The sequence below is a fragment of the Lacerta agilis genome, chromosome 5, assembly GCF_009819535.1.
Source record: "Lacerta agilis isolate rLacAgi1 chromosome 5, rLacAgi1.pri, whole genome shotgun sequence".
Lineage (NCBI taxonomy): Eukaryota > Metazoa > Chordata > Lepidosauria > Squamata > Lacertidae > Lacerta > Lacerta agilis.
The window spans coordinates 4,252,842-4,279,704 of record NC_046316.1 but is presented as its reverse complement, the minus strand read 5'-3'; the positions used below and the strand labels follow the sequence as shown (position 1 = coordinate 4,279,704).

General features: G+C 40.3%; 1 protein-coding gene across 2 annotated transcripts in view; it reads right to left on the bottom strand.

Annotated features, from left to right (window-relative positions):
• MPPED1 (metallophosphoesterase domain containing 1) overlaps positions 1-26,459 on the bottom strand; it is a 61,866-nt gene extending 35,407 nt beyond the window's left edge. For both annotated transcript variants that reach the window (XM_033148317.1, XM_033148319.1), the window contains exons 1-3: positions 26,191-26,459; positions 20,792-20,973; positions 4,828-5,053 (exon numbers count right to left, since the gene is read on the bottom strand). In XM_033148317.1, coding sequence (XP_033004208.1) covers positions 4,828-5,053; positions 20,792-20,973; positions 26,191-26,342 — 560 coding nt within the window. In that variant the 5' untranslated portion in view covers positions 26,343-26,459. The remainder of the gene's footprint in view (positions 1-4,827; positions 5,054-20,791; positions 20,974-26,190) is intronic.
• Positions 26,460-26,863: the final 404 nt, after the last annotated feature.

The window sequence follows — 26,863 nt, the reverse complement described above, 5'->3', positions numbered from 1 at the left end:
CCTGTGGACTGTCCTTATGAAAATCAGTGCCCAGATAAATTTGTGAACATCCTTCAGCTCCTCCATAATACGACAGCAACAATCACAGATAACAATGGCTCTAAGTGAACCTTTCACAGTGGGATCAAGTGATAAACAGGGTTGTGTTATCGTCCCAATTCTATTTATTATTTTCATTGCCATGATCCTACACATTGTTGAAGGAAACTCCCCACCGGAGTAGAAATCATATATTGAAGAGATGGAAACCTCTTTAATCTGAGTAGGCTGAAAGCAAAGAGTAAGGTTACCATAACTTTTGTCATAGAGCTTAAGTATGCTGATGACAACGTAGTGTGAGCACACTTAGAGGATGACCTTCAAACCATCCAAAATATCTTCGCAGAAAAGCTTGGCCTATCACTCAACATCCAAAAAACCAAAGTGCTGAACAAACAAACACAAAACAACCCCTCTGCAGTGCCACAAAACCAACTCAATAGTGTAACGTTGGAAAGTGTCAATCACTTCTCCTACCTGGGCAGTTATCTTGCCACAAGGGCCAACATTGATGCCAAAATCCAGCATCGCCTGAGCACTGCAAGTGCAGCTTTCTCCCGATTGAAGGGCAGAGTGTTTGAGCACCAGGACATTTGCAGGGAAACCAAAATACTTGTTTACAAAGCTATTGTACTACCAACCTTACTGTATGCTTGTGAAACATGGACCACTTATAAATGCCATCTCCAGCTCCCTGAAAGATTCCATCAACAGTGTCTCCAAAAAAAAAAAATACATATCACTTGGGAAGACAGGCAAACTAATGCCAGTATACTGGAAGAAGCAAAGATCACTAGTGTCAAAGCAATGATTCTTCAACATCAATTTTGTTGTACTGGTCATGTTGTTCGGATGCCCAATTATCATCTTCCAAAGAAACTACTCTATTCCCAACTTAAAAATGGAAAGCGTAATGCTGGTGGTCAACAAAAGAGGTTTAAAAACTCTCTCAATGTAAATCTTTAAAACTGTAGCACAAACACCAACAATTGGGAAACACTGGCCTGCGAGCGCTCCAATTGGAGAACAGCCATTACCAAAGGTGTCATGAACTTTGAAGACACTCAAACTCAGGACAAAAGGGAAAAATGTGCTAAGAGGAAGGCATGCTTAGCAAACCCTCACCATGATCAACTCCCTGCTGGAAATCTATGTCCCCACTGTGGAAGGATGTGTGGATCCAGAATTGGCCTCCACAGTCACTTACAGACTCATTGTTAAGACCGTGTTCATGGAAGACAATCTTACTTGGCTACAAGTGATCGGCAAAGAAGAAGAAGAGTTCCTGCATCACCATGGTTGGATATATCTTATACAATTGTAAAATTGTAGAGTTGGAAGGGACATTGAGGATCATTTAGTAAAAACCCCTGCAATGAAGGAATCTCAGCTAAAGCATCAATGAGAGATGGCCATTCAACCTCTGCTTAAAAACCTTCAAGGAAGGAGGGTCCATAACCTCCTGAGGGAGACCGTTCCACTGCCAAACAGCTCTTACTGTCAGAATTATTTTCCTGATATTTAGTCGGAATCTCCTTTCTTGTAACTTGAAGCCATGGGCTCGAGTTCTACCTTCCAGAGCAGAAGAAAACAGACTTGCTCCATCTTCCATGTGATAGCTCTTGAGATATCTGAAGATGGCTATCATATCTCCTCTCAGTTTCCTCTTTTCCAGGCTAAACATACCTAGCTCCTTCAACTGTTTTTCATCCAGTCCCTTGATCAACTACTCTGCACACGTTCCAGCTTGTCAACATCCTTCCTAAATTGTGGTGCCCAGAACTGGACATAGGACTCCAGGTATGGTCTGCTGTCTATTACTTCCCTTGATCTGGACCAGGGGTAGGCAACCTAAGGCTCGTGGGCCAGATGCAGCCCAATTGCCCTCTCAATCTGGCCCGCGGACGGTCCGGGAATCAGCGGGTTTTTACATAAGTAGAATGTGTGCTTTTATTTAAAATGCATCTCTGGGTTATTTGTGGGACATAGGAATTCGTTCATAATTTTTTTTCAAAATATAGTCCAGCCCACCACATGGTCTGAGGGACGGTGGACCGGCCCACGGCTGAAAAAGGTTGCTGAACCCTGATCTGGGCACTATACTTTTGTTGATGCAACCTAGAATAGCATTAGCTTCATCAAGCGAGCCCACTCCATTGAAATCCCCCATCACTATTATTCTATTGTCACATATATCAAACAATTTCTGTTCCAATGTTGTTGTTTTTTAAAAAAAATTGGCCCTCAATAAGCTTAATTCCTTAATTCACACCCTCCATCAACACTGGGGAAAAAACATAGGGAAATACATTTTCTGCACATTTTTCCATTCCACAACTCATACTGGCTTTGGAATGGTGATTTGCATCAGGGTGTCAACATAAAGGGAAGAGTTGAATATCCCTCCCTTTTCCACGTTGGCTCTCCATAACCTGCAGCTGCTTTTAATCAAAAGAATAAGACAAAAATGATGATTTGGGGAGATGTATTTCACATACATCTCTGGCATCATGCCAACTTTGGTTCCAAGAATAATATTTCACATTTCTGATGACATGGGCTGTAGACTATAAAGGATTGTGCTATAATAAATCTTTTGGTCTAAAAGGTGCCTGAAGACTCTTATTTGTTCATTGTAACTATCAGGGCTACCCATCTGAAATTTCTTATGAAGCCACTGACTCATACCATAAAATGTTGGAATCAAACACAGCTCTGCAGAATTTCATACAGGAGTTCTCCTCAGGCCCATGAGCAAGCAATCCTTTTTTTCGTATGTCACCTTTCGAAAGTTAAAACCATGCTCAAGGCAGCTTGCTCTCTCTATATATACACAGCCATATTGAAACATTTCCATATAAATAAGAAAGCTAAAATAGCAATAAGAATTTTTACTATCAGTAACAGAAACAACCTCCCCACCACCACTGCAACAAAACGTCCTAAACAACACCCCAGCCCATAAGTCTGTTCAGGAGCCTCAACTTTTGCAGCCGGGCCCCGCCCTCCCAGTTCAGGTGGGAAAAGGCCTGCAAGGCAGGGAGCTGGTCTTCCAGGACTCATAGCCAATATGAGTTCCACATACTCCAAAGTAGTTCAACAGCGCCACCCAGAGTGTTCAGGATTTCTCACCTCCACTGTGAACCTGGATTAGTAGTTACAGTGGAATCTGGGTTCTCGAATGGCTTAGTTGATGAACAAATTGGCTCCTGAACAGCAAAAACCCGGAAGTAAGTATTCCAGTTTTCAAATGTTTTTCGCAAGCTGAACATCAGATGCGGCTGTTGACTATTGTTTCCAGGGCGCCTGTGCCAATCAGAGGCCACACCTTGGTTTTTGAACATTTCGGGATTTGAACAGACTTCCGGAACAGAAGGTTCCACTGTATTTCTGAACATACACCCTCAAGCTAAGCCTCTTTTCACAAAGATTAACTGGTGAGAACTGGCTAGCTTTTTTTACTTGTAAGCACCTATTAGTTCTGGGGACGCAGGTGGCACTGTGGTCTAAACCACAGAGCCTAGGGCTTGCCGATGAGAAGGTCGGCGGTTTGAATCCCCGTGACAGGGTGAGCTCCCGTTGCTTGGTCCCTGCTCCTGCCAACCTAGCAGTTTGAAAACACATCAAAGTGAAAGTAGATAAATAGGTACTGCTCTGGTGGGAAGGTAAACGGTGTTTCCATGCGCTGCTCCGGTTTGCCAGAAGCAGCTTAGTCATGCTGGCCACATGACCCGGAAGCTGTCTGCGGACAAACGCCGGCTCCCTCGGCCAATAAAGCGAGATGAGCACCGCAACCCCAAAGTCATCTGCGACTGGACTTAATGGTCAGGGGTCCCTTTACCTTTACCTATTAGTTATTATTATTATTTATTCAATTCATATCCCTCCTGAAGGCACCCAGGGTGGCACCCATAATTACTAGGCTTGGAGTAAATTCCTGATTGGCCACAGAGACCAGTGCCATTAAAGATAGAGCACATCTCATGACTGGGCAAAACATCAATCTTTTCCCGCTTCTTTTGCTCTCAGGTTCCCATAGACTTCAAACTGGGTTGAAGGGAGGAACCCTTGGCAGTAGGGTGTAGGAGCTTCTCTGGCAGCTGATCAGTCCTTGGATATGGCAGGAGATTCACTGTGTCTGGTGGCAACCTATCATCATTCTTTTGTTTTTTGTGGGAGATCCTATATAAGATGGGGTCTGCCAGTAAGGAAAAGGCCTCCCTGCCTCCGATTAAAGCCCTATCTGAAAATGCCAGGGATTATTCTGGGTTTCAACACATCTATCATACTTCCTCTTGTGTATGAGGGGAAGGCAGAATATATATCCTTCCATGCTATATGGAGTTTTGATAAGGACCTGTATTCAAATATTTATAATCTGCTCCCTGATAAGTTGAAGATGCTTTTCAGTTGATCAAAAGTTCTTAATTCATCTAATTTATAAATCATTTAACTGTTGAAACCTTATTATAAAATATATGGAATGGTTTCCACAGTGCTTTTTTCTAGAAAAAGAGGTGCAGGAAGGAACTGCCAAGAAAAAGAGGTGCAGTGCTGCCCAGATCGCAGCAACATACTGCATGCTGCCTCCAGCATGCAGCTATGAGAGCCATTCCAGCAGCAACACTATAGAGGTGCCAGAACGCAACAAAGGGGTGCCGGAATTCACCACAGAGTGAGTTCTGGCTGGGAAAAAAACCCTGGGTTTCCATTTTTTGCTGTTGTATAACCATCAAAATGTGAACAATTTTAGAATGAATCAATTCTGTTAAGTTTTTAAATACTTACCAAGGGGAGCCATATATCCTGAAGCCCCTTACTGTCACTTCTGAATCCTGGAGGTATATGCAATTTGTTAAGAGAGACTGCACATTTTCGTAGCTTTCTGGCTTCAGCTTGGATACAGAGGGAAAGTAGTAAAAGTCCTGCTTGATTAAGTCCGCCATGAACTCTTGGTCAAACGTCAATTCATGATTGCCTGCTATCACGATCTTGTATTCGTATGGTAGGCTGCCTAAATGGTAGGGAGAAAACACAATAAACCCATTTATTGTTACACTTATATTTTTTTTTTAAACCCAAAATGAAGTATGCATACTCAAATTATGCCACCGATGTTGCCAATCATTCCAAAGGAAGTCCAAAGATGAAACTCACAGTGGTTAACTCTAGGAAAGCAATATGGCTTGCCCTTCTGCAAGTGCTTGTCAAGTCAAACCCTTTAAATATTTGCTTCTTGTGGGATAATAACCAAAGTGAATAATTGTTCAGTGATTTTTGCACATTTGTAGAAATTTTACTTACCATAATTAAGAGTTATAATTCATTGCAAATTAAAAGTTAATTTCAGTGTTTCACAATAACAGCTGACAAATTTGTTTGCGTCATTACTAAAAGTATCAAACATGTTCAGGTTTTAAGTATCTTTTACGTTGTTTACATGAATGGCCATTATTTGACTAGTCAATTGATCAACTATTTATGATCCAACTTTGTTCCCCAAGCACTGTTCTACTCATTTGAGTTCTGATACTAGAAGTGAGGTCAACTACACAAAATGCACCTGGAAGGCAAAAAACAGGTATGGAGAAAGTTCAGCACCTCTTACTCAGGTACATATTTTGCTACTGAAATACGGTACCTGCTCCTAGCGTGTTTTTGACATTTCCGTACTTAAACACACAAAACTCATCTATCACATCTCACGTGGCCCTGTCAATATAAAGTGGGGTGGGGGGACCATAGCAACATTTACTAGCATACTTTAGTACTTCGGTAAATATCCATTCTTACTCATTTCCCCCCTAGACACCTATTTTTCTATACAGGCTAAAATGGATCCCCCCCACCATGAAATCCTATCAAAATTACTCATCTACATGAATATTTATTTTGAAATGATAGCTAACAAATCTAGCTTTAATATAACCTAGACATATGTACTTTTAAAAATAAAAGTCCACTCTCTTTCATCTCTATTCTTTACTGCACATCAGGATCTTCTGCCCTTATGATAAAATTAGATTCATTCAAAACTCTTCTTGAAATTTAAGATATAATTTCAATTGCAGTTTGAAAAGACTTGTCTCCTTTTCATATATACGTTGACACCAACATGAACTGCTAGTATCACGCAAGTGCTATAGCTGTTAACAAGCTTCTAACTGATGTAGTATCCTAATAAAATGTAGAAGAAAATTCAGTACTAAACTTGCATGAACAATTCCATTTCCACTGTGATTTCTAAATGATTTCCAGCTCATCTAAACCTACTCAATCTACTAAACTGAAACCTGTAAGCTGGTTATAGTTGTTGCTTCAACTAATGTATTTATGTCATGCTGCTGTCTATGGATGTTACTTAAGCAAATTATCAAATGACTTTAAATGTACAGCAACATTTATCATAGAGGGAGCTGCATCGTTGTGGTTATAGGTCCGTCAGCTGTTCAATTAACAACTCCATTTTTGATGAGTTTGCAGTACAGCTTTTTTCAAGCTTTTCCATACCTATTGGCAAGTCAGAAAATGACCTGATTATTTTCCCCAAACTAAGTATTAGGCCACAATCTTATAAATATTTATGCTTGCTCAACCACAGAAGAACTTGCTGTTCAGTAGTTCTCATTCACAGAGCTATATATGTTCTGATGCACAAATAGTTGCTTGCTTGGAGCCCTGGTCCCTAGTATTTGACATCTTGGTCTATGGAAGCATTAATGAGTTGGAAGAGGGCCAATAAACTGAAGCCACATCCTCACAAGACGGAGGCACTGGTGGTTTCTCTGTCTGGAAATTGGGTGAATGGTAAAGCTAAAGGTAAAGAACCTCTGGACAGTTAAGTTCAGTCAACACTGACTATGGGGTTGCAGTGCTCATCTCGCTTCAGGCCGAGGGAGCCAGCATTTGTCCACAGACAGCTTTCTGGGTCATGTGGCCAACATGACTAAACCTCTTCTGGTGCAACAGAACACCATGACGGAAGCCAGAGAGCACAGAAACACTATTTACCTTACAGCCACAGCAGTACCTATTTATCTACTTGCACTGGTATGCTTTCAAACTGCTAGGTTGGCAGAAGCTGAGACAGAGCAACGGCAGCTCACCCAATCATGCAGATTTGAACTGCCAACCTTCCGATCAGCAAGCCCAAGAGGCTCATAGTCGCACTAACCTGAAATGTCAGATTCAGCGCTGAACTTGAGGATCTGAACTTGCAAGGAGTGACTATTTCCAGGGCCACTGTGTATTAGCTATGGTTGTTCCTGGACCAAGACAGCCCGGCCACACCTCTTCCTGTATCAACCAATTAGGACTCTGAGGTTGGCAGAGGTCCCCCTTCTTGTTGTCAGCTGTTGCACAGCAAGTGGCAATACGGAATCAGTCCTTATCCATAATAAAAACCCAAAATGGAATTCTCTCCCTCAGTAGGCATAGCTTTGATGGAATTCAGGGATCAGGTTAAAATCTATCTGTTCTCCCAGGAATTTAGTGAATGAAATCTAGACAATTTGAGGTCTTGAGATGTGTCTAACCACTGCTGTCATCTATTATGGTTTTAAAATTAACTTAGTTTTATATGTTTGTTGTTTTTTGTGTAACATATTGTTTTATAGTACACTGGAAATGGCTCTGATTCTTTTGTAATGAACTACAGCCTACAAAGAAATTTCTAAAATAGACTGGAAAGAGAAGTGGCTGAATTGCAACTTATCACCAAACTTAAAACCATGGAGAAACCTGGTCTGAACAAGACATTGGATTCTTATCTCATTATACATGACAAACTATCTTAAGCTATCTCACCCCTTGCCTTTCCCTGCAAGACTAATTACAGCCTTTAAGAGTCGTCAACAAGTTTTCCACACCTATCAGCTGATCACCCATTCCCACCACCCTTCTGAGTAATACCCCTCCCCACTCCCTCACTATATTTAAGGATCTGGTGACTTCTGTTTCAGTGTATCTGAAGAAGTGTGCATGCACACGAAAGCTCATACCAAGAACAAACTTAGTTGGTCTCTAAGGTGCTACTGGAAAGAATTTTTTATTTTGTTTTGACTACAGCCTACAAGGTTAATGAATAAATAAAAACACAGCAACAGAGCACATACTTTGCATCCCACATACAGAAGATCCTATGTTCAGTCTTTGACATCTCCAGCTAAAAGAAACTAGTAACAGCTGGTTTGAAATACCTTTTCCTGAGTAGAAAATATTTATCTAAATGGACATGTACATTCTGTCCTGGTACAAGGCAGCAGCTTCTTATGCTCCTAATCAAATGCATGGAGAAGCCATTCAAAGTGAGGAAGCTACTCTATCTGAAGTAAATCACTGGACTGGAGTGAGCAGGATGAGATATTCCAATCAGATAAGTCAGTAGAATGTGGTTGCACTAAAATCCATAGCTACTCCAGTATAGACTGGTTGGTGGAGTGCAGTCTTATGATCTAAAGTTAAATTATGCAGAATACTTTTGCCATTTCAGAGTACTCTGAAAGTGTTCTTTTGCAAGGTAAATTGCTTCTGCATTTGGGCTTCTTTTATGAATTAGAAAGATAACATACAATTTCCCATCACTTAAGCATAACATAACAGACATGGCATGGCAATTACCACAAATATTGAAAATCCTTCTGTACTAGAAAGTCTTGTGTATTATTTCCAATGATTTCAAATTAATTTCCAAGACCAGGAGGTAAAGAAATATGCAACTGTTTCTCTACCTAACAGGCAAGTTTTTCTTGAGCAGCAGACATACTTTACTGCATGACAAACCAGCTTTGAAACTTACAGGAGTTTGAAAACCAGTTCTTAACTTAGAAAAGGAGCCTGCCTTTCAAAGAAGAAGAAAAAATTGACTGGGTGCCCATTTAGGCATGTCTAAATTAGCTTTTCAGATGCTAAATCAAATAGTGCAAATTATTAATAAATAACAGGGCACAGTGATTAACCTAATGTATATAAAATTTAAAAGCTCTCACCCTTTGATATATTTCCTAATATAATCAGGGTAAAAGAAGCCCTCAATGCCCTACTAAACCTTTTCTGTCTCTCTCCATAGTGTTCTGTATACTGCCTATGTTTTTGGTGTGACAAGAGAGAAAAGAACACTTGTAATATAGGATCCCAAGAAGAATGTGGGTTGGGGAAACTGTAGATTATTAGCCAGCTCAGCAAATGATAGTGGGAAATTGGAATTTGGTTCCTTGGTGTTTATTATGCTGTTGGATCCCGAAGGTTCCTTCTTGTCTCCCATAGCATCTATTTGAAGCTGCTGAGCAAGACTGTATGAAGATTTGGAGTGAGGAACCATCAGTATACTGATGACACACAGCTCCTTTTTGTTGGGACTCAAATGAGATAGTAGACATGTTCAAACAACATCTGAAAGCAGTAATGAATTTGATGAGGGCCAATAAAATTAAGTTTAGTCCAGGTGAGACGTAGATGTTTCACCTAACCAGGAAGAAGATGTTCAATCTATTCTGGATGAAGCTGCAAACCTTCTAAAATATTAGGTTCACTGCTTGGTGGTTTACGTAAGGATGATACGTATGTTGCAACCCCTTCGTGAGCTAGCATGGTCACAGTGGCCCATGACCTGTTAACCTCCCAACTTGATTAGTACAAAGTGTTATACATGGGGTTGCATTTGAAGAGTTACCAGAGTACAGTTAGGCTGGGACTGACTAGAGAATATAGTCAAGGGACCCAAGGGACTGCCATTTTCACAGATGCCTGCCCGAGTCCCTCATTTACATGTGAAGTCTACATTTAGAAGTCTACATTTGGGTCCACCTACCATCTGATGGCAGGTGGGTAGTGACTGGGATCAGGGTTTTCTCATTTGTAAAAGCTCATATTTAGAATTCCTTCTCCAAAGAAGCTCACCTGACACCAGCTCTGAGTCTTCTCAGCTCCACTGCCCATACTTCCAACATGTTTCAGTATTATCTTTATAAATCTGCTGTATTTCTTGTTTTTATTGTAGCATAAGCTTTTGGGGACTAAAGTCCAATTCACCAGATGCTTGAAATTTAATTCTCAGTTGGCAGGTGTATATACACCTATAACTAGAGCAAAATATAATTAGCCATTTTTTTATTTTTTTGTGTAACCGCATCTTCTCCATATCCCTAACTTCTTCATCAGTAACTTTGTGAGTGTGAGTTCTGTTTTTCATTTTTCACTTCATTCTTTAATTTGATGGTATCAGTCTAATGGGCATGTGTCTGTCTATAGCTTATAGCTGATAATTGCTTTGTTTATTCATTTTGAACATTTATTTTACAAATTAAGGAATATGAAATGGATTGGGGGAAATTTTAATGTGCCAGCTAAAACATAGTATTCCAATTTTCAAACTACTTTGCACTTTATAGTGAGGATTTCAGCATTATGAGACACTGTGGTCCATATTATTGGAGCAACAAAAGTAGGATATTACCACATTTCAAGGGCCCCATTCACCTTATTGATCATCATGTTTTTCAAGAATAAACAAAATACAGTGGTGCCCCGCTAGACGAAAATAATTCGTTCTGCGAAAATTTTCGTCTAGCGGGCTTTTCGTCTTGCGGAGCGGCAATGACAGCCGCGCTCCGCAAAACGAAAAAAAAAAAAGACGAAAATTTTTCGTCTTGCGAGGCAGCCCCATAGACTTTTTCGTCTTGCGGGGCAGCCTTCCGCTAGACGAATGCCTTCGTCTAGCGAGTTTTTCGTCTTGCGAGGCATTCGTCTAGCGGGGTACCACTGTACTGCCAAGGTTCTGAAAACCCGTTTGTAGTACTTATATTACTCAAAATGATTCCCAGCTTTGATTTATTACACCTACACCAGAAAGGTCGCCTTGGCACTTAGGCACCCTATCTTTCCTGATCACAGCCTTCCCAGCAGCCCTACGTTTTATAAAAAAAGTAGGAAGAGGTTAATTGCAAGCTCTTGGGCAGAGGACGGAGGGTGACAGGAGAAGCGGGGGCAGCTGCAGTTGTACATTAAAGTTTACAATTTTTAAATGGTCAGCAGTGCACAACATGGGCAGAGGACATCATTCCAAAATCTATTACTGCTTTGTTGGATGCAGAGTACTAATGGGTGAGCTCTCCCAAACTAGCTGTAGATCAACTAGAAGTTTTGTTATAATCTTATAATTTGTTATAATCTATGGTTTGGTTGGGAGATATTTTTCCTATCTATTACTGATCATTGCTTTTAGTTTGTTATTGTTGATTTTAATGTTATATTTCCTTGAGCTGTGTTGTATGGATTCTTCTGCTTTGTGTGCTGCTTTGAGACTATTTTTGTAAAATGATCAATAAATAAAATAATAACAACAACAACCAGTAATGAGCCAAATTCTCCCCCCCCCCACCAAAATCTGAAGAAAAATTATTTTATGCCAATGTAATCCACGGTTTGACAAAATGAACTCCCCCATCACCACCAGCCCTCCCCATCCCTTAAAGATCTCACTGCCCGCCCGCCCAAGCAGCAGGATAATAAGGGAGAGAAGAGTGAGAAGGCTTGTTGCTTCCCCTTTATCTTCATCTCCCAGGCAAGCTGCTGTGCAGCCAATGGGCCAAATGTCCTTCAATTTTGTAGTGCAGCATTCTTCTGGTCAGTGCACCACACACATTAAGTGGGGAGGACAGAGTCAAACCTGTCTCCTCTTTTCTGTCAATCACTGCTATTTTCCAGAGAAAGGAGAGAGGGTGTTTTGGGAAGTAGGGCTTGTAGTAAGGATTTTAGAGAGACAGAAAGGGTCTGACACAGATAGTAGAGGGAAGCTGGGAATTCTTCTATGGCTTGGATTTTCTATTCTTTTAGCAATGGATAGAAGAGATGACAATTATCGCAATATACGAACGGTTTACTTTTAGACGCAGATTGTGGACAGATAAATACAATTCTATTTGGAATGCATTAAAAAAATATGTCTTGTAAGTAATTTCACATTAATTGGAATAACTGCATTACTTGTATACCTATATTTTGTATTGTATCACTGTTTCAAATATTTTTTTCTTTCCTTTCACTTTATTTTCTCACTGAAAACTCTCTCTCTCTCTCTCTCTCTCTCTCTCTCTCTCACACACACACACACACACAAGCTGTGTAACACATGTTTAGATCTCTGAAAGAAAAGTAACGGTATATGTTAATGACAAAGTCCAGCAATGGGGGGTGGCGCAAGTAGGGGGCAAGCTCCTTGTTTAGTGGGGCACCTGCTTCCCCTCTGCCTTAGACCAGCCTGGTTTACCAGTGTTTACTCTTGGTTTGTGTGCACTACATTCTGACCTGCTCCAGATTCCACAAGGACTCGTTCCATTTTTTGTTGGCTTTAATTGCTGCAAGGAGCACCAGTTCTGTAACTGAGCCTAATCAATTTACATAGATATGCTTTTGCATCCTTTCCTATGCTATGTGTGAAAATAAATAATACAAATGATAAACTAACCTCAGTGAGACATATACACAAGCTCCTAACAGCAGTTTGTGCTCTGTTTTTCTGCAGATATTTTATTGAACAGATTTTAGTATTCTGTAAGAGCACTGGCAACCATATAAATGCTCACTTAACGTTTTCTCTTTCTCATTTCAACCTTTTAGAATACTGAAGTGAGTGATACAGTAAAGACAGTGTAACTGTCTTAGATTGCATTTTAAGCATCTCGTTGACAGTTCTGTGTTTAAACACTCGGCTGATGTCTGGGAAATTTACATTAACGTTGAAAATGAATACACCTTATTAAGTAACCTATAAACTGTTATATCTAAGCATCATTGAATAATAGAAGCTAGCAATTAAATTCAACATTAAAATATCAAATAAATACTACAATCCAGCACCAATATTAATAGAAAGGAAAAAGGCAGGTGTGGGTGTATACGCACACACACGGGAGAAAAATTGTCTTGGCTCAAAAATATACCTCCATTTTGAAACAATTTACTTAAAAGAAGTAATGATTTCAACACAAATTATTTCCAAGTACATGTGATGAGGATAACAACTTTCCATATCCAATATTACATTTATAGTGGTCAGACAAATCATTTCCTAAGAAAATTGACTAACGTATACTTCCTTACTTGGTATAACCTCCACTGAACTCAATGGGACTTGCTTCTGACCAGTGATGTGGGTTTTCTAGGGGAAAAAATCAATGGGGATATTTTCTGGGGGGAAATCCCTGGGCAAATTCAGGCAAAGCTAAAAACATTGAAACTGCCATGTCTAGTACTGCATTTGCAATCTGCACCCATTCATTGTTACTACTGGACTTTTGAAACAGAATTTTTTCAACAACAAAATAAAGCACTGGATAATTTACCTCTCCACATCACTGCTTCTGACTATAGACATGTAGAGGATTTGTAAGAGAGTAACTATGGGATGTACTACATGAGAAATCTTCTCTACAATCCTTATATGGAGGCCATTTACTAGTGCTGTTTCTACATCGCTAACCTACAGTTAATTACTATTAAAATAAATGTCATTTTATTATTATGGTATGGAAATGAGTACCTAAAGAAATGGTACTATCCAAAAAAAAGTTGACAGGGGGGTTTAGTAAAAAAAAAATGAGAATAGGTAGAGAGATACTTCTGACAAGTTGTGCATATTGCCTTTAAAACAAACAATACTTAGATTTTGAAATGCAGTAGATGACAGGCAACAAGGCATGAAAGCCTGGGCCCATAGCTTTGTGACTTTGCCTGCTGGCAAATACCCCTTTCCATCTGATTAAGAGGGTTGTGGTGGGGCAGTTGCAGGGACTCTTATGTATTTCAACCCCCAACATTCTGGGTTCAGGCCTGATTATGGGACTGAATTGGCTTTGGCTGACCTGATGGGTGGCTTTTATTGGGGGAAGGAGGAGCGTGACCCTGTTGTCCTTACTTGATCTCCCAATGGTCTTTGATACAATGTTATTCTCTCGGTGAAATGGTTGTTGGAGGCAAGGTTTTACAGTTCAGATCTTATATACAGGGTCAGTTTCAGGGAATAGCATTAATGATTATTGCTCAATCTCCTGGCAGCTGTGCTTTGGGGTGCCATAGGCTGCCATCTTGTCAGCAATATGAAGCCATTAGGGGTTTGGGAGCAAAGAGTCATCAGTAGAGTGATGATATCTACCTCTAAGATGTGAATCAGGAGAGGTCATGCTTGCAAGCCCTGTACCTGCTGCTTGGACTCAGTGGTGGGTTGGATGAGGAAGAAAAAACTACCTCTGAATGCTGACATGACAGAGGTGTGCAGGTGGGTGGTTCCCAAGTCTGGATTATTGCTCAATTGTTCATGGTTTGCAGGTCCTCCTGGATCCATCTCTGTCCCTAGAGGCCCAGGTGACCTCAGTGACTAGGAGTGTCTTTGACCAACTTCAGCTGGTGAGACAGCTACAGCCATTTCTGAACCTGGATAATCAGACCACTGTTTGTAACTGGATTACTTCAATGTGCCCTGTGTAGGTTTGCCCTTCAGTTTGGTTGGGAAGCAGCAGCTAGTGCAGAATTCAGCAGCTGAATTGCTCGCTGGGGCAGACTAGTATCACCATGCTACACAAGTGCTGAAAGAATTGAACTTGCTGCCAGTTAGTTAGTTTCTAAGCTAAGTTCAATATTTTGTTTCTGGTGTACAAAGTCATATACAGCTTGCGACCAGGATACCTAAAGGACTTTCTCACCCCTTATATACCCAATCTATATGATCTTATCAAGAGGTCAATACAGGAATCAGGCCTTTAGGGTGATGCCACCTACTCTTTGAAACTCCCTCCCATTAACTATCAGGCAGTTACCACCTCTGTTGCCTTTTTGGTTCCTACTTAGGACCTTCCTTTTAAAACAATCTGTTTTAGTGTAGATATTCGTCCCAGTCTGCATCTGTGCTGGATTTGAAATTGTTTTTAATATTATTTACATGTGGAATTGTATTTAATTTTCTGAATATATGGAATTGTTTTTAACTGGTGATGTTTTTACTGTGAAATTACTTTGAGCTATTTTATGGGAACCCATTTATAAAAGGAATAAAATAAAATAAATAAAGTTGGGCAACACTTGGAAGAATGCTTGGAAACTTCAGGAAGAATGTAATAACCAAACACAAAGAAAAGGGACACAACTATGAAAGAAGGACAGTTTGACTGGCATTAAAATGTGAGAAAAGGATTTCTGAGGCTAGAGAAAATGGCAGTATATATTTGAATATGAGAGGAACCAAATCTAAGAAAGTAATAAAAAAATGTTGTAAGGGGAGGGTTAAATAACGCAATCTGGGATGCAGCAAGAATATGTGGGAAAGGGTGAAAGCTCTTGCCATATGGTGTCAATTATTCCTTCAAACAAATTAGCAAGATCACAGGCATAAAGAGAGCAGGAGAAGGAGGGAGGAAGAGGCACATGGGGTAGTTTATTGAAAACAAGAAATTCTTTCAAGGAATCTGCATAAGTTTTTATATGCTTAGTGTAAATAAATTGTATACTAATTAAAACCCCGAGAACTCTTTGTCTGATATTTAAAACCGTATCCCACTAAAACAGCATGCACTATCCAAAGAGGGTACTACCAACAAGAAGGAAACATCAAAAGCAGAGAGAGAAATTCTCTACTATAGAACCAGTGTGAAGTAAATCAACATGTTGTCGCAAATAGCATTCCAGCTAAAACCACAGAATTCATATATTGTACCACAAACAACTTTTAGAGTATTTGAAGGGAAAGCACTCTTTATGAGTTCCTGCCAGGAACAGGAGAATCAAATGAGTAACTGCAAAGCTAACTTTAGGACGACGGTACTAAACAAGAAAGCTGGGGAACTGTTCTAATATAACCTTTCGCACTAACAGAATCATTATGCATGCAAGAGAGGGCTAACAAACGAGTGGAAACAGGGCAAAGGAAGAAAAAAACATTTCCTCCTTCATTTCCCCCTGTTGGCAATATACCACCTTCCTTCAACTTTCTTTCCTCACCTCCTGCTATGAGGGGAGAGAAGGTGACTGACCTCAAAGGTAGCTAGCTAGGTGTGCTCTTTCCGTGGTGTTGTTGTTGTTGTTGTTGTTTGTACCCCGTCCATCTGACTGGGTTGCCCCAGCCACTCTGGGCTGCTTCCAGCAAATATAAAAACATAGCAAAACATTAAACCTTAAAGAGCTTCCCTGTACAGGGCTGCCTTCAGATGTTTCCTAAATGTTATATAATTACTCATCTCCTTAACATCTGAACTTGGCTAAGAGCTCTGAGCCTCCCATAGAGTCCTTCTGGTTCACAGTTCTTGTACCGCAATGGAATTAAAGCCACACCTTGGGTAGCACATACTGCTAGAGATGCTTCTTCATAACAACTGGATTGGGAAATGGCCATTATGATACTAATTTCACTCACCACCCATGATCTTTTAAGCAGTTGAGGCTGTCTTCCCATTAACTTGGATCAGTGGAAATGATTTCCCACCTGATTCCAATTAACCACCCCAAAGGGCTGCAATTGGGGGGGGGGATAATGGGGAGGAGAACAAAAATGGGGTTGGGCTATGATAACACATGCTCCCCAATCCTAATTTCTCTCTTACATTAAACTTATCCTCTTGTCTACTTACTTACTTACTTACTTACTTACTTACTTATTTCCCCCCGCATTTCCCCTGACAAGGACTCAAGGTGACTTACATGGGGGCAGTCCTCAGTTTTCCCAAACAGGACTCCTTTATTTCTTTAACAAACTAGTATTTTTCTGCTTTTCTCATCTGTGAGCTACTCTGTTTTATTGCCCTATTCTGCACAGTCCCACCATACTATATTATTTATTTATGTTAAAAAATTATATACTACCATTTCATGTATAATATCAAGGTGGTGTAGAATGATTGGACTAAAACATAAAATACTAGAAGACCAGTACAAAGTAACTCTGAAAACGACTGGCTGGTAAAGAAAAAATAAATAGCTGCATAAACCTATCAGCCTAAAAAGGACCTTCAAGAGACACATGAAAAGTCCATAGCAAGAATGCCTGCCAAATCTCTGTTAGAAGAGATGGGACTAGTGACTCTAAATACTATGGGGGGAGAGAGAGAGAGAGAGAGAGAGAGAGAGAGAGAGTTTACAAGTAAACATTTTTGCTTGAATGGCTAGCTGATACAACTTTCAGGAAAAGAATACTAGAAAACCTAATTGTCCTGGTCACCTCAAAGAACTGTCTTGCACAGGACTGGATTAAATGGCCACAGAACAAAGGATCTGTGGCAGGAAAATGAACATCTGTAGGCTTTGGCTATTTCCTTGCTCTCAATCAGGCTTCCTCAAACTCAGCTTTGGCCTACAACTCCCATGATCCCTAGCTAGCAGGACCAGTAGTCAGGGATGATGGGAATTGTAGTCTCAAAACATCTGGAGGCCGAGTTTGAGGAAGCCTCTCTCAATGGTTGCGCAACCCCACCCTGGTGATGTGATGAGGGGCCTAGCCACCCTCCCAGACAGGGAGTGGCACAAACTCCCTCCACTCGCAATAAGTGGTGAAACAGCATTTCCTGCTAGAGAATGGGGAAAAGCAAAGGTGTCCTTTTTACGGTACTTTCCTTCCTCCTAAAACATCCCCATATAGGACACCCACCCCCTCACTCCAGAGTACTCACTAAGCAAATCATTCTTCCCCTCCACCAACCAGTGTTAGAAACTCAGGTGTATAAGCTGGGTGCCAAATGGCTCGCTCCTTAAACCAAGGATACAGTCACCAAAACGCAATGTCTCGTTCCCCTTTGGGGGCAAGATGGCTCTTAAGTCTTATTTTTCAAATAATGGACTGACTGTGATTAATTAAACATCTGGCTATTTCAAATGACAACCTTGAGCTAGGTTAAGAGCTTTGAGAACGTTAAGAAGAAAAGTCACTTGATCCAGGGACAGTCTAAATATATATTGGCCAATTCCTACCTCTTTTTCTTAATGGTGACTGCTCCTGCGCAGAAAAAAGCATTTTGGTTCCAGAAATTGATTCCCTATTGTGCAGATAAAATATAACTGATAGAATTCTACAGGATGAGGTATTAGTGTCTGAAAACAGTCCAGATCCAATGATGCCGAGGCATGCACCTCCAGATGGTGGAGAGGTCTGGCATTATCCTGGCACCCAGGCATCTTCACTTGGTTGCAAGTGGTCAAAAGCCAGGTGGAAAATGTGCCTGGCTAATTTTAAACACTACTCCAAACCTCTGTTTCTTCCCTTCCTCAACTGACACCCTAACTTTTTGTATCTCAATTTCTCTCAACCACACACTAAACTGAATGACACATAGGTTGCCAAACTTCTGATTCTTTTATATCTTTATTCACCCCTAGACAAAAGTCAAAGGTGCCCACAGAAAACAATGGGGGGCGGGAATCAGAAGTTTAGTGTAGCTGTGACTCCTCTTTGGTATTCATTGTGTACCTGGAAGTTCCTTCTTCAGGCAATGATATCTTACTCTATTTTCCCCTACACTCAAAACAAAAACAAACAAACAAACAAAAAAATCCTTCCAGTAGCACCTTAGAGACCAACTAAGTTTGTTCTTGGTATGAGCTTTCGTGTGCATGCACACTTCTTCAGATACACTGAAACGGAAGTCACCAGTGTGCATGCACACAAAAGCTCATACCATAATGACTTCCGTTTCAGTGTATCTGAAGAAGTGTGCATGCACATGAAAGCTCATACCAAGAACAAACGTAGTTGGTCTCTAAGGTGCTACTGGAAGGAATTTTTTTATTTTTTATTTTGTTTTGACTATGGCAGACCAACATGGCTACCTACCTGTAACTTCCCCTATACTCTCAACTCTGGAAGCCCTGAGGTGGTTATTGGGCATTTTGTTGAATTCAACATTTTTTTTCTTTTATATTTATTTATATTCCTTTACAAATGTATATACTCCAGCATTTCTAGAGGGTTCCCTGAGTATGTAGAAACTCCTTCCTGATTTTGGTGTCCTCATTTTGTTTCAAACTAACAGGCATCCAACCACCCAGTTCACTACCAAAGGGAACAAGAAACACCTATAACAAAATGTTGCAGTGTATTCTTCATCCTAACAGGAGTATTCCTGTTCAGGGTTCCACACAGTAATTCCATTCAAGCAGGCAAGTCTACTCTTCCCCTGACCTCCAGTTTTCTGTTCTTCTTTTTCAGCTGTCCCAGCAGCTGAAAGGAAGGAGGGACTGTCTTTTGCCTGGTATGTTAGCCCATTCTGATATTGTGTATGATAAGCCTGCTGCTCAATAAATTTCAGAATCTCTTCACTACTTGAGTTTTGTGTTTGCTTTAGAGCGCCCTAATAAAGAACCCCTTTTGCCTTTGGCAAAACAGCACTTTCAGTTTTCATTGACCTGCTTTTGGGGTTCTTACCCCCTTAGGATTTTAAGAGTTTATTCTACAATCTCCATATTCTACAATCTTCAGGGTTTTCCAGACATGCCAATATGTTTCTCATTGGCCCTGTTTTAGATCCATTCCCTGTTGGCACTCACCAACCGAATTTGCTGTTAAAGGAAGAACCCCATGTGTGAAAATGCCCTCAATGTTTAAGATGCCTAATGCAAAGGGACACAACATGATATGAAACAGAAAAGTGACTTTAAATTCTGCACATCAACACTGTTCAACACTGAAACAAGAGCTAAGTTGATGCCTCACTAAAGCAGTTTAAAGGAGGAGGGCATAATCTCTGATCACATCCAAACTACCCATCTGAATATTCCATCATAATCTAATGTGGATGCAGAAAGGATTTAAGACTCAAAATGCTCTAATTCCATCTGCTGTGAAGCTTTCCATCATTAAAGCTGGTCACTGATATATATTCGCATATATACAAATTCACACATCATTATACCAGTTAGGCTAGCCTTCTAATGACAAGAGACTCAACAGTGCTAAAAATATACACCACTCGTCATTTTCTTGCTTTGCTTAAAATAAGTCTTAACTCATACCACTGCTTCAATCAGCTCATGACATATGAAATCTATTGTGTTCATTCATACCAAAAAGAATTTTTTTCATCCTACATGCTTACTTTAGGACTATTCGTTTTAACAGGGTCTAAAAATATTCAATGCTATGTATGAATCTCAGTTTTCAGCCATTTTTCCTATTCTTTTGAGAGATAATTCAGGAAAATATCAGTCAAAGTGGAAATCCATGATTCATGCGAATAGTGGGGCAGCCACTTAGTGATGCAAAACTAAAGCTTATACTTTAAAAGCCTATTCCAAACAATATAGGAGTGCATGTAGATTACGGCTTGCTTGCTTGCTTGCCCAATGGAAGAGAATTTCAGTGAACAATGCCAACAGTTTCTACAAAAGGCATCTGCATCTCTAGCCAAGGCAGCAACTACATGCTTGTGCTTTGCTTTGTTTGGATTTCAGGACTGCAGTGCAGCTGAGCCACAAACAGAAAAATTATCAGCCTCTGGGGTAAATAAATGTTTGCCATATTTGCAAGAGTTGTTATGCAAATCATCAAAGGTTCAACTGTTAAGTTGCAGCGAAGTTTAAAAATTCAGGAAGCAAAAATTCATGACTTCAAACTGCTGCTTCTTACAGCTGAGGCACACAGTAATCTGATTTTGTCACTGTGCTGATCACTTACTTCAACACCGACAAAATTAATATTCATAATTCTCAGAAGCAGAGGTATGGTTTTATTCACTGGTTAAATGAAACTAGCTTTAGAAATTATTTGTAACGCTATACTCACCTAACCACTCATTGAATTTTTTAACTTCACTAGGCAGTCCCAGTTCAGTAAAATCACCAGCATGTATTAAAACATCACCATATGGCATTTGGATAGGATCTGTTCTGGAGTGAGTATCGGATACACAGACAAAACGTGTGTATCCTGGAGGCTTAGGAGCATCATGTGGAACAGGATCCACCCTATGTAAAAAATATTGAGGAATTATTACAAAATGTAATCATATGACTGTGTTTTTCACACATCTAGTTTGCAAATCCAATACACTCTCACCATGTATGACACAGCAATTCAGAATAGTCAAGCAGACAAGAAGTACATTTTTTAACTCAGGATTTTCACAATTGTTGGACAAAATGTAAGTGTAAAAATAAATCAGAAATGCTTATTACTTTATAGCTGTTTTTCCTTATTGCAAATGAATAAATACCTCTTCTTGTTGAAGTTCAGTTAACATACCATTTAGAGAAAACCTTTAAATATATTTTTCAAATACATTTTTATCAACTTTTCACAATAGTTAAATCAATAACTGGCTTATGCATAATGATAGTAATTTGGAGAGAGAACAGTTTACATGATCTGGATTGCAGATCTACAGATATTTTGAGTGTGTGCTGCAATCCTAATTCCACTCACCAATGAGTAAACCAGATTTAATTTAAGTGGTCTTACTTCTGAGTAGACATGGTTAGGATTACAGCTTAAATAACAAATTCTGTAATATTTACATTAACACAGATTACACATAACTGAAACGTCTGTAAACTTTCAAGGAAAACCAGTCTGAAGAAGCTCAGGAAAAATAGCCGTTTAACAACAGGTACAGAGATTAGGCCTGGGCGATGTAGCAAAACTTTGCCTGAAGCCGGTTTAAAGATAAAATTGCGAGAGCGATTACAGAATTTCCTATCGGACAACGTTTCATGAATCCCCAGTGCCGCTCCCAGCCAGCATTGCGCACTTCAATCAGGCCACTTGATGACCCCCCCCCTAGTGCTTGGCCACACCCTCCCTCCGCAGCCCAGCCACCGGCCTCAGGAATGGGGCTTGCCTGCCTGCTAGCCAGTGACTTCATTTCTTTCCCTGGCCACACAACCACTGGCAGGCTGTCCCCTCCTCCTTGCACTGAGTAGAATGGTGGCTCCTGGTAGCCGCTGCTTGCACAGTGAGACTATCGTTGGGGCGGTTCCAGGGAGAGCGGCGGCACCGTGGTGCAACGGCATGCAGTGCGCCAGCTGATGTGCTCCACCCAGGGCGGCGCTGCCTGCCCGGCCTCACCAGGAAGAGGCAAAAGCTGTGCATCCCCATGGCTGGCGATCTATTACAATGTTGGAAAGCAGATATCGCCCAGTTCTAGCAGAGATCATTTGAAACATAAACATAAAAAGGGTATAAACTGAGTTGTGTCTACCAGCAGCTGTAGAAGCAGTTTGCTGTTGGAAATCTTGCTTGCACTGCCACTGCAATACAATCTAGGGGCAGGTCACATCCTTACTGATCATTGTCAGGAGACAGCAGTGGAGGGTAGGGCTCAGTCAACAGCCTGGAAGCTTATTGTTGGCCCTTGCTGAAGTCAGCAACTTGCGCCTGTGCCAGAGGACAGCGAGCTGCCAGCAGCCACATACCTGCACAATTCTGACAGAGCCACCAGCACTACCCACTGCCAGCTCCCAATGGCTACTGGAAAGGCATACTTTCCTTTTTCTCTCAACTGCTCCATTGCAGTGCTTCACCAGCCATTTTTTGTTAAGTTTCATATGCACATGTTGCAATACATTATAAACACTTAATGCTAAAATATCTAACATCGTGTACCTTTGCGTAGAGTATTAAGCCCCGAAGTTTCACAGTGCAACTGGACGTTAACTACTTCATATAAGTTAGATATAATGAAACATACCCTTTTCATAAATCAGTCTAGGGCAGTCTATTTCCTAGATATTTTCATGATGCATAACATAGTCCAAAAAGTAGTTCCAGAAGTCAGCATTTTAAAGGGAGCAACAAAATATGTAATCATGAAAAAGCCAGCCAGAACAAAAAGAAAAACCAGGCTTTAACCCAGATAGGGTGGCAAAAAATATCAATACAGATATAGCAAGTGTGGCAGAACTAGTTACTGGTAGCTTCAGGTTTCCTCAGTCCTAATTTTCCAAGAAATCACCAGTCTTTTGACTCCACTCTCAAGGGTATTTTTAATCAGCAAAAGGAGACACTGTGCACAGTAATTTGCCTGCAATGTTCCAGTCCTAGTTCAGGCCACCATTAAGACATTTCAGATTAAACTTAGTATTTATAAAGCACTTCACATAAATTATGAGCACCTTATTTATTATTGTACACAATAAATGAATAATAAATTACCAACTCAAAAAACCCTTGCAGAACAGGTAAGGTAGATGGGCCAAATATTCTCTGAAGATCTTTGAGGCAATTTCAGAGGTGAAACTGTAGCTGAAAGTACTCTCCCTTTGTCCTAATTTCCCACTATAATTACTTGTGTATTGTGGGGGTGCTGGCAGCACCCTAAGTGCAATACAGTGGTACCTCTACCTGCAGACATAATCTGTTCCAGGGTGCCGTTCGCACTCCGAAAAGTCCACAACTAGAGCGGTGCTTCTGCGCAAGCATGGAGTGCGACAGAGTGCTTCTGTGCATGTGCAAAGCGCGCAGAACACTTCTGCACATGCAACGAAACCCGGAAGTATACACTTCCGGGTTTGCCGCATTCGCAATCCGAAAAGCCGCAACGTGAAGCCAACTCCACAAAAGGTATGACTGTAAATCAGTTGACTTAAAAGGATGCTTACAGGTAATCCTTCTCTGACTGTTCTGAATGGGAAATTGCCAGCTCTATGATATGGTGAGAATAAAACATTGCTTCCCCCTCCCCATTTAATCCCCACAACAACCCTGTGAGGTGGGTTAGGCTGAGAGGCAGCTGATTTGAACGCTGGTGTACACTTGTGAAGAAATCCATGACCTGGAGTATGCAAAGCAGATTGAGGGTATATGGGTAAAAATGGCAGGAGAGAGAAACAACAGCGGCCTTACTGTGGGAGTCTGCTACAGACCGCCAAGCTAGATTGAAGATTTGGATGATGCCTTACTAGAGCAGATCACCAAACATTCAAAAAGGAGAGATACAGTAGTCATGGGAGACTTCAATTGCCCCAATATCTGTTGGAACTCAAACTCTGCCAAGAATATAAGGTCCAACAAATTCCTCCATGGCCTCGCCAACAATTTAATCTCCCAGAAGGTAGAAGCAGCAGCAAGGGGCTCATCTATCTTGAACCTGGTCCTCACCAACAGTGAAGAACTGATCAACAAAGTATTTGGAAACTTGGAAGAAAATGATCATGTCCTCCAGGGTTTCATCATACAGAGGCAAGAGACATGCACTCTGGACTTTAAGACGGCCAATTTCAAAAAGCTTAAGGAGCTACTGGATGAAATCCCATGCTCAGAAATACTCAAAGAGAAGGGAGTCCAAGTTGGATGGGTGTCTCTAAAAGCAGAAATAATGAAGACCCAAATGCAAACAAATCCAATAAGAAGCTTACCAATGAGCTGAGAGTTAAGAAGAGCTTATATAAGAAATGAAAGAAAAGAGAAATCACAAAGGAGGAGTATACACAAGTAGCCAACAGTTGCAGGGGGGTCAGGCAGGCTAAAGCTCAGAATGAGCTCAGGCTTGCAAGAAAGGTTAAAAATAAATTTTAAAAAGGTTTATTTGGCTATGTCCAAAGCATGAGAAAAAATAGGTTAAGTGGTAGGTCCTCTGTGTGGAGAAGACAGAGAAAAGCTATCATTCATTCATTTCCTGTCCACCTGGCTGGGTTTCCCCAGCCACTCAGGGCAGCTTACAGCTTTAATGAAAACATAATAAAAAAATCAAAAAATCAAACATTAAATAAATAAACCAATACATCAACAGTAATAATAATCATTAATAATAATAATAAACAGTTTTTACCCAAATTAAAATAAACGCCAACCCCAACTAAACAATTAACCAACACTAACTCAACAAAACCTAAACAGGGAGAAGACGGAACTACTCAACACCTACTTTGTCTCTGTCTTCACCCAAAAGGAAAGTGATAACAGAATAAATGATGTAAGGAGGGAGCTGGAGCCCAAGATAGGAAAAGAGGTAGTAAGGGAACACCTAGCTACTTTTTTAAAAAATTGAATCTCCAGGGCCTGATGAGCTGCATCCAAGGGTACTAAAGGAGCTTGTGGATGTAATATCAGAGCCTTTGTCTATGATATATATAAAAAAATTAAGGTCCAGTAGCACCTTAGAGATCAACTAAGTTTGTTCTTGGTATGAGCTTTCGTGTGCATGCACAAAACCAAGAACAAACTTAGTTGGTCTCTAAGGTGCTACTGGACAATTTTTTTATTTTTTAAAATATATTTCTACTGTGTCAGACCAACACGGCTACCTACCTGAATCTTTGTCTATGATGTCTGAGAATTCTTGGAGAACAGGTGAGGTCCCTGCAGACTTGAGGCAAGCAAATGTTGTCCCCCATCTTCAAAGGGGGGGCAGAAGACCCAGGTAATGGCCCAACGTATTCTGTTTGCATGTCTAATGCAAACGGTGCATGTTTGGCTTTTGAAAAACATATCCTATAGTTTTGAACTCATTAAGCCTATTACTACTCCTATCCTGGTCAAGTTACAGTTCACTAACCTAAAGAGAAAAAGGATACTGTACTAGTTTTTATTCTTTACCAAAATATTTTGCAATAATGTCAATGCTTCATTTGACTGTTATGGCTAAATATTTTTTTCTTTTCCTTCTGGCTCTCAACTTTATTAGCACTGTTCATTTTGCAGTTATGATTTTCCATGTTACATTAAAAGTAAATCACCCTTCAGAGCAATTAACTTTACAGATGTTTTCACGGTACACAAAAAGTCAAAACAAACACATTAATCTAATTACACTTTAAGCACCCTGTGCCTTTCACATACTGTCAGAATCAAAGTAGGATTTGTCATATGGGTGCTCACACTATTTCATTAGTTGCTGCCATTCTTTTGTCAGTGCAGATCTCTTGAATCTCTAGCCAAACAATGAGACTTGTTTTGTTCTTTAAAAGGCTTCATATTAAAATAACTGTTCATATAAGCGTGTGGGGTGGTTACTGATTAAGGGTATAATACAGTACTAAGCTCCTGCAATTGCCTATTGCCATTTTATTAAATATCAAGGTAAAACAACACAGAGTTTTCCCTTGCATCTCTTAATAAAAATACATGTTTCCCCAAAACACTATTCCCTCGATTCCTGCTTTTGACTGGCCCATCAAATACCACATTGACATAGCAATAACCATTCAGAAGTCTGTGTATAGCAATAACAGAACTAGAATACTTACATTTGCACATGTGGGGGCTGGAAACGTCCCTGGTTAATGTTGTAGAACGTGAATGCCTGTGTCGGGTTTGAGCTGTACTCGTCAACTTCAATTATTAGTCTACTGTGCTGATGCCTTCTAGCTGTCATAATGTGCGACTGGGCAAAAGCCATGCTTGCTCTGTGTGATGATGGTGGCGCTTTTTCAGGGGGTCATCTCCACTATCTTCCTATACTGGCTAAAAATATCCATGTTCGTTCCATACCTCATCATGCACAACTTCTGAAAACCTAGAAGCAGATTGGGGGGAAATGTAGTTGGCATAAGTGTTTGACAGTTAATCTGCCTGAAATACACTTTATTTAATGTCAGAAGGAGATTTAGGAGAGGAAGATAAATGCTAACAACTTGAACATCTCATTACAAATCTCTCCAACTCAGCAACTTGATGATTTGATGTGTGTGTGTGTGGGCTGTGTGTGTGTGTGTTTTAGTGGGTGAGTAAGGAGGAAAACAAACTTATCAAAGAACACATGGCACAACATGTTCCAATGGTAAGGACTTTGAATCACAAATATACTGAACAATGCAATAATGCTTAGAAATTGCATGTCATTTTTAATGTTTTGCAAACACAATTATTTAACTTTAATTCCCTCCTAGTCTAAGCATATAAGTGAAGGTTTATATTATT